At 48.5% G+C, this 12,633-nt stretch overlaps 2 protein-coding genes across 2 annotated transcripts; one reads left to right on the top strand and one right to left on the bottom strand.

The window, feature by feature from the left end:
• The first annotated feature begins 246 nt into the window (after positions 1-246).
• Positions 247-7,414, top strand: LOC106712003 (endoplasmin). Its single transcript, XM_045678462.1, has 11 exons — positions 247-456; positions 722-811; positions 3,062-3,222; positions 3,314-3,568; positions 4,243-4,439; positions 4,549-4,729; positions 4,927-5,105; positions 5,468-5,651; positions 5,720-6,212; positions 6,559-6,761; positions 6,921-7,414. Exons 1-11 carry the CDS (start codon positions 414-416, stop codon positions 7,260-7,262), a joined length of 2,328 nt encoding a protein of 775 aa, XP_045534418.1. The 5' UTR covers positions 247-413; the 3' UTR covers positions 7,263-7,414.
• A 1,354-nt stretch (positions 7,415-8,768) lies between these two features.
• Positions 8,769-12,433, bottom strand: LOC106712004 (solute carrier family 35 member E1 homolog). The gene is made up of 4 exons (XM_014504440.2): positions 11,726-12,433; positions 10,543-10,793; positions 10,055-10,215; positions 8,769-8,985 (listed from the first exon to the last, which is right to left on the bottom strand). The coding sequence occupies exons 1-4, from the start codon at positions 12,048-12,050 to the stop codon at positions 8,769-8,771; spliced, it is 954 nt and encodes a 317-aa protein (XP_014359926.2). The 5' UTR covers positions 12,051-12,433.
• Positions 12,434-12,633: the final 200 nt, after the last annotated feature.

The raw sequence follows: 12,633 nt of genomic DNA, 5'->3' as shown, positions 1-12,633 counted from the left end.
CATCCATAGAGATCAAGTGGTTTCTCTCCATTGCCAATGTCGATTGTTAAGATCAATAAAATCGATTCCAAAAAACCTATTTCAAGATCAGCACTGCGATCATGAAATGTATCTTTTGTAACGGTCCAATAAGAAACAGACATTTGGTCCGACTTCTTTCCTATTAGATAATTTTTAGTCGTGGCTGCCTATCATTGGCTTATTTAATTTTCATTGTACCCAATCGTAAAATAACGCATAAGTTCGTTTTGTTGTTCAATGAATGTAAATGCTTCAAAACTAGCTTCGTTCACAGTTCACAGTAGTCTGTTTTTTGCTCTCAAACGTAAAGTTTTGGTTATAACTCGTCGGCATAGGCCGGCAATATTAGTTTTATGTTAGTATAGGTTTTTAATACTGGATATCGTCAAACCATGAAATATATTTTAGTGCTGTCTTTGGGACTTCTCCTTTTGGGTAAGATTTAATTATCATCCATGTTAATGTCTACGTTGCACGGTTACACATTTTCCTATAAAACTCTGAATTTAAAGAGCCTCAATATAGTTCATCAATCCATCCATTCAGCCTCGTTACGCCCACTGCTGAGCAATATAAGTTATTGACTATTGATAAATCTTAGTAGGGTTAATCATAATGCTCTAGAAAGATCGGAGTTTGTGTAAAACACCGCTCACATGGTATTTTTCTCGTGAAGTATGACACCATTGCTATATTGCAGGATGGAGCCAGGCGCAAGAAGAAGGCGGCGGCGCGGACCAGCCGACGGCTGACGTCGACCTCGGCGCGTCCCGCGAGGGCTCACGCACAGGTACATCTATGTGTTGTAATGATGCTTGTGCACAGTTGGGAGTTTCGATTGGAACAAGCTATATCTATAGCATGGGGTGTAAGTTAACATAACAGGCTAGGAGTGACAACAGGCTCTCCTAGGTAGCCAAAATATAGCATGTTGATTTTCATGATAAGAAACACAAAAATATTTCATGTTTCTGCCTACTAATTGTAAAGTGAGGTTCACTTTAAGGTATGCTAAATACAAATTAAGTGTCATCACCTCCTGCCCTCACCTGCCAGTACTACAAGTCCTACCCTCATGATAGTCAATCTATATTTTATGCAAGTTGTGCTCTAACAATCATGTTAATAGTTAAAATGTATCTTGTGCCCTTTAATAATCCATTAATCTTTAATCTTTGATAATGTAAATGTAACTGATAATTATTTTATATTTTGTGTTTCATTGATTGTGTGCCGTTGTGATAAAAATACAGGAGCAGTCGGGCACAAATGTAACAAATAACTAGGCAGGCATAGCTGTGGTAGATGAGTATACTGCTCTTAGAGGAATTACCAGTCCCCGAGTCATCATCTTTGCTTTTAGCGGTCAAGAGGAATTGTTGGAGAAAATTGTATCTGCCCACAAGCTTGAATTGATAGATTATATTCAGGACTGAACTGTCCCCGGCCTCTCTGGTCCCCTTTTTTTACATTACAATTAGAACAAATTATAATTTATGATAGTTCTACGTTTAATATTTGGTATATCCATTGTGCCAAGCGTATGTGGAGTGGCAGTAGGAATGTCATAGGAATATGATGTAGATGTTTATAAAAAGGTAATAACTGATATATACTTCATTAATAGATAAAAAGTGTCGTAGAAACTTAAAAAAAAAAGTCATTTCATATTATGGAAAATGTATTATATTAAAAAGTTTCAAATTTCATATTGTTTAAATAAAATAAAGTTGAGTCGTTTATGACATTTTAGATGAAGTACAACATTTAATCTTTTAAAATGGAAATAACTGTAAATTAGACAAGTGAAGTGTCATCTAGCTGAGCATGTCTTATTAAGTCATAATGCCGTGCCTTGCAATTTCATTCCTGGATGCGTACATCTTTAAATCGTAAAATTTAAAGTAACAGTTTTAATTTCGACCTCTTAAATGAATGTAATTACAATGAACATATTTTGGTGGTGCAATTTGAAAGAGTAAGTGTTTGTGAGCGGAGTGGGCGTCAACAACGCTTGTAGGCGGCGTCGGGCGCGAGCAGCCGCAGGCGCGCCCGCAGCCAGCTCGAGTCGTGGATGTGGTGCCTGCCCGCCGCCGCGCCCCTGACACCCTCGCACCACCATCCGTATCTAAAGAAAATTTATCACCTTGCACTTCGATAGATAGTACATTAGTCGACCGGTTAGCTTAGGACATATTTTGAACGGGTAAAATATAAATTTACTCGTGAGCGGTTGTGACCGGATGCCGGTAGAGTTCTCGTGGGCCGCGCGCGAAGCGGGCCTGCACCAGCGCGAGCGCGCGCGCCTCCGCCTGAGCCTCGGCCTGTGGCCCCGCGCGCGCCCCCAGCTTGTCTGTCACCGGGGCCGCTGTCGAACAAACCTTAGGCGTATATTGCTATCGAACTATCGTCAAATCTATAACTTTAGGACGATTTAGTGGAGGTGAGCTCCCTGATTATCAAATTAAATTTACAAGAAACAGTTTTGATATCAAAATGCTTTCGTACGTAAGCCCAGCGGCCTGATTGCGGAGAGGTTGGAGCGACCCTGCTCGCCGTGCGCCGCGAAGCGTAGCTTGAAGGAACCCCGACTCGCCGTCGGCTTTTCCGCCGCTGCCGTTTCCTCGACGTTTGCCATCACTACTGCAAAGCAGCTAGCAGACTAACTGGCGAGTGATCGATAGGACGCGAGGTCTCGTCGCCGCGGCAACGGCGCACGACGCCGCGCCTCCCGTACTATTCGTATTTGCGGGCGTTACACTACTTTCCTCTCCTGGTCTCGCATTACAATGTAACGCAATGGCATTTACGGCTCTCCCGTTCGAATTTTCACTAATTTTACGCTGAAAACGGAAAGACATTCTTTAAATATAATGTAGTATGCGCATACAGTGGCAGAATTAAAACCGATATACTCGTAATTATAAAAAATACTATGATCGGACAATATCGGTCGCCGTTTGTATCACGACTATTAATGTTATTTCAAACTTGTTAAATTTATCAAATTTTAGAAAAAAAAAAAGAATGTTATTTGTAGATGCGGAGGCGGTGGCGCGCGAGGAGGAAGCCATCTCGCCCGACGGACTAAGCGTGGCGCAGCTGCGGGAGCTGCGCGAGCGCGCGCAGAACTTCACCTTCCAAACGGAGGTCAACCGTATGATGAAGCTCATCATCAACTCCCTCTACAGGAACAAGGAGGTATCGTACCCACGTCGGGCTTCTCGCCCTCGTCTAGTTTGAGGATGGTCTTCATCTAGGGCGGATACAAGGTTATCGGGTCGGCTTGCAGATATTCCTGCGCGAGCTGATCTCGAACGGGTCGGACGCGCTGGACAAGATCCGGCTGCTGTCGCTGACGGAACGCGACGTGCTGGACTCGAACCCGGATCTGAGCATCCGCATCAAAGCGGAGCCGGACAAGCGGCTGCTGCACATCACCGACTCCGGCGTGGGCATGACGCGCCACGAGCTCGTGAACAACCTGGGCACCATCGCCAAGTCTGGCACCGCAGACTTCCTCTCCAGGATGCAGGACTCGGAAAAGGTTTCTACCCAAATTATAAACTCTATAAAGCATTCACTGTGCGTATACTTTTGTAATACTTTCATTTGCAACTTTGTTCTAGTGAACTTGAGATACTTTGTAATATGAGACATATGGTAAAGTTATAATTGAACCATCATACGCCTAAGTTAATATAAGGGGTTCAAATGTGAAACAGTGACGTGCAATAACATCTTTTGCACTAATGTGCCGGTGCCTGGTGCCGACTGGTGTCATACCTTCGACCACACAGGAGACACGCGTCAAGCGGAATTCATTCCGCGTACAGTCTGATGAATGATTATTTCTCTTCCCCTTTCCACACATTTTCGGGCATCATTAGTAGAAAAAATATGTTCTTTCTGTTTGTCTCCTCTGTTGGTGATTTAAGGCAGGCAAACGCATCAGCAAATGCGGATGTCAATGGATTTTTGGTGAAATTCGGGAATCGGCGGCCATTGCTCGTTTGTCACTTTATAATAAAAGAATTGCCTGTTTGTATTTAGAAAAAAAACTCTTTTCTTTTTAACATATTTATGTAATCAAAATATTTATCGTCATTATCTAGACATTGTTGCCATCTTAACACTAGTTTATTCGTCAAATTGTGTGAAATAGGGCGCACTTGAGTTCTTGTCTGTATTTACTGACCCCCCCCCCCCCACTGCCTGCAGACGAACTCGCAGGAGATGAACGACATGATCGGTCAGTTCGGCGTCGGCTTCTACTCGGCGTTCCTGGTCGCCGACAAAGTGACGGTCGTGTCCAAACACAACAACGACACGCAGCACGTCTGGGAGTCAGACGCCAGCGCCTTCAGCGTCGCCCCCGACCCGCGCGGCGACACGCTGCGTCGCGGCACCCACATCACGTGAGTAGTGTCGGCCCCGCGCCCGCCCCGCGGCCCCGCGCCCCGCGGCCCCGCACGCCCCGCGCCCCGCGGCCCCACGCCCCGCGCTCACCCCGCGCTCTGCCCGCAGGCTGCACATGAAGGAGGAGGCGGCCGACTACCTGCAGCCGGACACCATCCGCGCCCTCGTCAAGAAGTACTCGCAGTTCATCAACTTCCCCATCTACCTGTGGGCGTCGCGCACCGAGACCGTGCAGGAGACCGACACCGACACCGACAAGCCCGAGACCGACGCCGATGATGACGCACAGGTGATGACGTCACCGCCGCGTGGCCCGCATACATTACATATACTGATTAATGGACATTTCATTATCTTATTCTCTCACTCCCGTCTCGGCGTCGCTTCTTCTTTTACTTTCTGTATATTATAAAAGTGGGAAAGGATGGAGAACAGGTATATCGAGGCCCCGGCTCATATTTGTGTGTGTGTGTGTGTATGCCGCAGGTGGAGGACGCGGCGGAGGAGAAGAGCGAGCCGAAGAAGACGGAGAAGACGGTGTGGGCGTGGGAGCTGATGAACGACAACAAGCCCATCTGGACGCGCAAGCCCAGCGAGGTGGCCGACGAGGAGTACGCGCAGTTCTACCGCAGCCTCACCAAGGACTCGGCCGCGCCGCTCGCCAAGTAACAATCTCAGTCTCCTCCGCCTTTACCAGTCTACCCTCTGCTGCTGCTGCACGGTTTCATTGATGAACCTTTGAAGGCTGAAAGCTTGTTCGAGGACGTGGTTCATTACGTATAGTAGTCGAATATCAGAAATTAAATTCTGTTACGATACATTGAAAAACATTATCTTTGGCTTGTTGAGAAACAAGCCAAAGATAATGTTTGCATGTTTGAAACGATATCGAGCTGGATCCGAGCTATCATTTTTTTGTTTTATTTTATTGACTCCATCGGCCCAATGGGAAAAAAAGTCCACCGGGCGATCGGGCCAACGGGAAATAGTCTACGGCGAGGCTGTAAGTCGGTGTGGGGTTGTGCAGGGCGCACTTCGTGGCGGAGGGCGAGGTGACGTTCCGCGCGCTGCTGTACGTCCCCCGAGTGCAGCCCGCGGACAGCTTCAACCGCTACGGCACCAAGACTGACCACATCAAGTTGTATGTGCGCCGCGTCTTCATCACCGACGAGTTCAACGACCTCATGCCCAACTACCTCGCCTTCATACAGGTACCACCCCCCACCACACCCCCCACCACTCACCCCCCTCCGCTACATGCATTGTGTGCGCTGCGCAGGGCATCGTGGACTCGGACGACCTGCCGCTGAACGTGAGCCGCGAGACGCTGCAGCAGCACAAGCTCATCAAGATCATCAAGAAGAAGCTGGTCCGCAAGGCGCTCGACATGCTCAAGAAGATCCCCGACGACGAGTACGAGCACTTCTGGAAGGAGTACTCCACCAACATCAAGCTGGGCGTGATGGAGGACCCCAGCAACAGGTCGCGGCTGGCCAAGCTGCTGCGCTTCCACTCGTCTCGCGGCGCGGAGATGACGTTCCTGTCGGAGTACGTGGAGCGCATGAAGCCGCAGCAGAGCCACATCTACTACATCGCGGGCTCCAGCCGCGCCGAGGTGGAGCGCTCGCCCTTCGCCGAGCGCCTCGTGCGCGCCGGCTACGAGGTCCTCTACCTCACCGAGGCCGTCGACGAGTACTGCCTCTCCTCGCTGCCGGAGTACGACGGCCACAAGTTCCAGAACATCGCCAAGGAGATCTTCGACCTGGATGAGAGTGAGTGCACATTCGTTATGACGGATCAGTTATGTTTAGTTAGAGGCCGCTTTAGAAAAAAAATAATATCAAATTATGTAATTTCAGCGAGGCCTATCCTTTCATGTAGAGCCGGTCACTTCGGGCCGTGCGAAGTTCTCGCCGAGACACTTTATAAATATTCACCGAGTTCGATATACCGTTGACATTCGGCTCAGTATCAAATAATAAAAGTCGAGTGAAATACAAAGCATGAAGTATAATACATATCACGGTACAATGTACGAGCGCGGTGTGATGTGTGATGTGCGTGTGATGTGCGTGTGATGTGCGTGTGATGTGCGTGTGATGTGCGTGTGATGTGCAGACGAGAGGCAGCAGTCCGCGCACGAGGCGGCGCGCACTCGCCTGGAGCCGCTCACTCGCTGGCTGGGAGACAAGCTCGGCGCCTGGATCACTCGCGCCGCGGTCTCCCGCCGCCTGGCGCGCTCCCCCGCAGCGCTCGTCGCCACCGTCTTCGGCTGGACCGGCAACATGGAGCGCCTCGCGCTCTCCAACGCCCACCAGAAGGTATCCGCCCCTCCCCGCCCCTCCCCGCCCTTCTCCACCAACATGTTGTTCGTTACGAGTAAACCGTCCATCCATACTTTCGCATTTGTAATATTTCCTAAAAATAAGAATTAGTGACACAATGTACGATGACATAATTTTCGTGTTCGCACGACGCAGGCGGACGACGCGCAGCGCAAGCACCACCTGTCGCAGAAGAAGATGCTGGAGATCAACCCGCGACACCCCGTCATCCTGGAGCTGCTGCGGCGCGTGCAGGAGGACCCCGAGGAGCCGGCGTTGCTGCGCGCCGCTCACACGCTGTACCGCACTGCTGCGCTGCGCTCCGGGTACATGCTGCAGGAGGGACAGGCCGTGGAGTTCGCGGAGACCGTGGAGACCATGCTGCAGACCTCCCTCGGCCTGCCGCCTGACGCCGCGCCGGAGGAGGAGGACTTCGACGTCGACGCCGACGCCGACGCCGCGGAGGCCGAGCCCGCGGACGAGCACGACGAGCTGTAGTCGCCTCGCGCATTCCTTCTTTAGTTAATTAAATAATGATGTTAGCGGCGGCTCGCTCTAGCGTTCAGTTACAGCGGAGCTCCGTAAAGACTGTCGTTTTTTATATTTGTTGTAAGTTCACGCGTACCGACTTATTTAGTGTAAATAAATATTTATTTAATATAACTTTGTTTCATTATTCCACATTTGATGTTATAAATATAAGTGAAAAAAAATGGCGAAAAAATGCGGCCAGCGCTTGGAGCGACGCGTCCGGAGTCAACGCTGCGGTTTTCCTTCAATATTTTGTTTCCGTAAGTGTAGCGGAAAGCAGAACTAATGTGGAGAATACACATAATGCTTGCAGCTGACACACATACATACATACATACATACAAGTGGCCTGCAGATGTCTACATACATGCGCATGGGCGGGAATACACGTGTATGAAAATGCATAGCCCAATTTTAATTCTCTTTCCCTTCTCACTCTTTTGATGTGAAACATCTATAGGATCACTTGTAAACCGAATCGTTGATTTGGCGACACTTGCCGTGGCGACGGGTCGCCACGCTATACTGAGGTATACATACATATATGTATTATTTTAATATTATTTATTATTATTATTATTCATTCATTCCTTCATTCATTCATTTATTTAATATTTTATGTATATTACTTGTACACACACGATGATTCACATCTGGCAGGCGTCCCATGACGGCTCACAAGTTTTTTTTCTTCAGAGTGTTCCCTCTTTTCCCAAAAAGTTTCTAAATAAAACAAGTAAATAAAAACAAAAACATGTATTTAAAATACTCGATTCTTAAAGTTACATTGTGACGAGCCACTGCGGGATCCCGCGGCTCGGTCACCGGCTCGTGGTCAGTCTGCTGTTGATGTTCTGCTGACTTCACGTTCTAAAGCGAGTTACAGATTCACTTCGAAGGAACCCAACAGGGCGGGTGTGGGGGGCGGCGGTCAGACGGGCAGCAGGGCGGGTGTGGGGGCGGGGGTCAGACGGGCAGCAGGGCGGGTGTGGGGGCGGGGGTCAGACGGGCAGCAGGGCGGGTGTGGGGGGCGGCGGGGGTCAGACGGGCAGCAGGGCGGGTGTGGGGGGCGGGGGTCAAACGGGCAGCAGGGCGGGTGTGGGGGCGGGGGTCAGACGGGCAGCAGGGCGGGTGTGGGGGGCGGCGGGGGTCAGACGGGCAGCAGGGCGGGTGTGGGGGGCGGCGGGGGGCGGGGGTCAGACGGGCAGCAGGGCGGGTGTGGGGGGCGGGGGTCAGACGGGCAGCAGGGCGGGTGTGGGGGGCGGGGGGCAGCAGGGCGGGTGTGGGGGGCGGGGGTCAGACGGGCAGCAGGGCGGGTGTGGGGGGCGGCGGTCAGACGGGCAGCAGGGCGGGTGTGGGGGGCGGGGGTCAGACGGGCAGCAGGGCGGGTGTGGGGGGCGGGGGTCAGACGGGCAGCAGGGCGGGTGTGGGGGGCGGCGGGGGGCGGGGGTCAGACGGGCAGCAGGGCGGGTGTCAGACGGGCAGCAGGGCGGGTGTGGGGGGCGGGGGGCGGCGCGCGTGCAGCTTGGCGCGGTTGTAGACGAGCACGCCGAGCGCGGCCAGGGCCATGCCGGCCAGGTTGAGGGGGGGCGCGGGGTTGCGCAGCAGCAGCAGCGAGGCGGCCACGACGGCAGCGCGTTTGGCCGCAGAGGCCACCGCGTACGCGAGCGGAGACACTCGCGACAGCACGCTGCGGCACACGGACAAACGTGATTGCTCTACTCTGCTCTACCAAATTACGTACATTAATTGATCTTCTTAAAAACATATTGTTAATCGGCCGTTTACCGATATTTAGCGAACCTTAATCTTAAGATTTACGACGCGGAAGAAATTGGTAGCCTATGACACGCGGCCTGCATCAGCTACTTTCCCGTCAAAGTCCAATCAAAAGCGATCGAGCACGAGATTATCCGGTACATATGCGGTCTTGCAGACAGACGAAAATTTTAAAAATTGTTTATTTTGTTATCGGTAAGGCAAATACATCATGTACATGAAGTATCGATTTTTTTAGATGTTTCAGACGGACACTCCAATTTTAATAATTGTATGAATGGTACAGACACCACTAATATGAATGTTTTCAGATATCTTGGCGGCTCTTAACTTCGCGCGTTTCTCTGCGCAGAACACAATCTTAGATGTAGCGGGATGCGGATATTTGAAAAGACTTATACAACGATGCGAAAATAGATTTTCTAAACTAACATTACTCATAATATAAATGCGAATGTTTGGATATATGGAAAGATGTTTGTTACAAAGTATCCAGAACGGCTGCGTGTATCTGAAATTTGACAAAGATGTAGAACATAGCCTAGAACAATACATAGGCTACTAATAAAGTTTTTTTTTTTAACTCGGACGGAGTCGTCGAGCACAGCTAGTAATCCTTATAAATACGAATGAATTAATATTTATTAATGCGAAAGTGTCAGTCTGTCGCACTTTACCGCCAAAACTACCGAAGCGATATTTGGTACACATACGTATATAGTGTAGAGCTTGAGGAAGGACATATCGTTCTTTTTAACGCAACAAAGAGTTGAAAAGGGTATGAAAAGTTGCATGGGAGTATTTTCACAGCTTGAAGATTGAAACTTTGACTGTTGATTTGATCTCATTGTAAAACTTTTAACCTCAAGGATGTAAAACAACAATAGCAAATAGGATAGGGGATAAAAGTTCGTATGGGAAAAATTGTGGTCCGCGTCGGTTAAGGTATGAGCGATTTGGCACTGATGATCGAATGATACCTGAAGGCGACGACGGCCTGCAGCCAGGCCAGCGCGCCGTCGGCCGCCAGCAGCGCGGCCAAGCGCGCGGCGTGCGGGGCGCCGGCCAGCCGGCTCGGAGCCCCGCCCTCCACCACCGCCCACAGCGGCAGCAGCAGCAATAGAGCCAGCCGACCCAGCTTCTGCGCACACCACGCACTCCGTTGCTATCATATCTCTAGCGTTAGCCATTTACCCAAAAGTTAAAATCGCACGACGCACAGTTTCTATCATATCTATTTACATCATATTACCTTCGACTACGCTACTTGTATTTATTTACAGGCAGTCTGTTTAAATAAGGCATGTCATATTGTATATAATTTAAGTCAACAGCGATTAAACACACATTTAAAATTACAATTCGTCTTGAAGTAACGCCGAGAGCGACAGTTTGACACAAAATGAGAGCCTAAACGCCAGCATGTAAGGCGGCGGCCTGGCGAGTGGGGGGGCGAGTGGGGGCTCACCTGCAGCAGCCGCAGGTGGTGCACGCCGGTGTCGCGCATCACGCGCTTGGAGTAGATGTGCTGCAGCGCCAGTAATGCGGCCGCCGCCAGCGCCGCGCCCAGGCCCACGGCGTCGAAGTGCATCTCGGTGGCCGAGGCCAGCGCCACGCCCGCCGCGATCAGCACCAGCGCCGCCTGCACTCCGCGCGTCTGTCGCTCGCCCGTCAGCAAGCGCGCCAGCAGCGCAGTCCACAGCGGCGTCGTCGCCTTCACTGCGCATGCCTAATACTGTCACTGTACTGCCTATAATGTCTAATACATGAGGTGTAATTGCTACTTCACTGCCATACCCAGGTAAAAGTGATTTGTAGAAAAACTTTTACCTTTTTCAAATAAAAAATTTACATGAAACAAAAAAATTTTGTAAATTAAATTTCCTATTCCATAATTATCTAATTATATATGGCCCAGGTATTAAGTACTTGTAATCTGCAAGTCCTGAATTCAAAGCCAATGTGTTTTCTGATTTTCCAATATTATATTTACATTTAACCTACATTTTACAGTGAAGGAAAACATTGTGATGCATCCTGCACATATTGGTGAAGAACTTCAAAGATATGTGTGAAGTCAACCAAACGCACTGGGCCAGCGAGGTCGATGAAGTAATTTGACAGAAATATCACAAGATGTTTAAAACTATGATTGAATATTGTTTTGATACTAGTGTTTAAAGCCCCTTGTGAATTTGATAAGTTTATTTTACAAAAAGGTTAAGTTTAACAAACATATGAATAAAATCTGTTAGACTTTTTCAAGCTAATTGAGTAAATATAAAATAATATATAAACTTTGCAGGCCTCTAGCACTTTAATTATGCAAGTTTGTTTAAAGGTAAGTTGCATTGAATACTCATATTTTCCACCAAGGAATCTGTGGTACTCTATTGTACACATCATTCCTGGACACTCTCAATATGAACCTAACATTAACATTTACATTTACTATATACATTTGTCAGAACATTGATTATGATAAAGTCTGACTGAGAAATTAGTTTGACTCTGTGAGTTTTGTACAAACATTTAATAATAGGGAAAGTTCAGCAAATTTAAAAAATTGTAAACGGGAGTAATGCCTGCCTTTGTAATAATTGTTAAATTATTTACATTTAAAAAAGTATTCATACTGTAACCATACTAACCTGTGTGTGCATAGGAAATAGGTACTTTCCATATTGAGACCTGTGAGAACATGGTTGTAAAAAACTTCGCGAAGGCGAGGGGGACAAGCGTCCGCCAGTAGTAGCGGCGCGGGAAGGGCGGCTCAGGGCGCACGCCGAACAGCGCGAACGCAGGTGCGCTGTACGCCACCACTGACAGCAGCTGCACCATCGTTACCGTCAGCGGAAACGGGAACTCAGTCATAGCGAGCTTGCCCACCACGTTGCTGGCCGAGCTGAGCGCGTACCAGGCGACGCACAGTGCCACCACGGTCGCAGCCTCACGTCGCCCGCCCGGGTACCCCATTTTTGATCAGTATTTACTTGCTTTTAATGATTACTCTTCTATCACAATACTGTTCGTTTCTTCTACGTAACTTTCTATTCATTTTAATAAAACACATTATAACATATTATGATCAACTAGTTAGTAAGAATATATGATGTTATTGATAAATGCGCTACTACAATTATTTTCCTACATATCATAAATATAATAAGGTGACAGAAACTTGGGTGGGAGTATAAAAACACATTGATTTATAGATAGTGAATTTGCTAATATATACTATAAAAATGTCAATTCGTACAAAATTTCCGAGGACCAGTAGAGGTAGAGCGAACATTCGACATTGGCAAATTGGCGTTGTGAATGTGATATGACATTGACAGCAAACAGACAGTATAACGTCAGGCACACGTCACGTCACCATTGTAGACAAACGTGTGTATATAACAGATAATATATTTTGGTCACACTAGGATATCTGAACCAGTGAGAGGGGCGCTGCTATCGAAGTTAGTTTTTGTCAGAAAATAGGGGAAATACAGATAAGACCCTAGTTACCGATTGAGACACAAAATTCTTTTTTTTTAATTGTCCTTGCAGG

Source organism: Papilio machaon, chromosome 6 (genome assembly GCF_912999745.1).
Source record: "Papilio machaon chromosome 6, ilPapMach1.1, whole genome shotgun sequence".
NCBI lineage: Eukaryota > Metazoa > Arthropoda > Insecta > Lepidoptera > Papilionidae > Papilio > Papilio machaon.
This window is presented reverse-complemented; position numbering and strand designations above follow the sequence as displayed.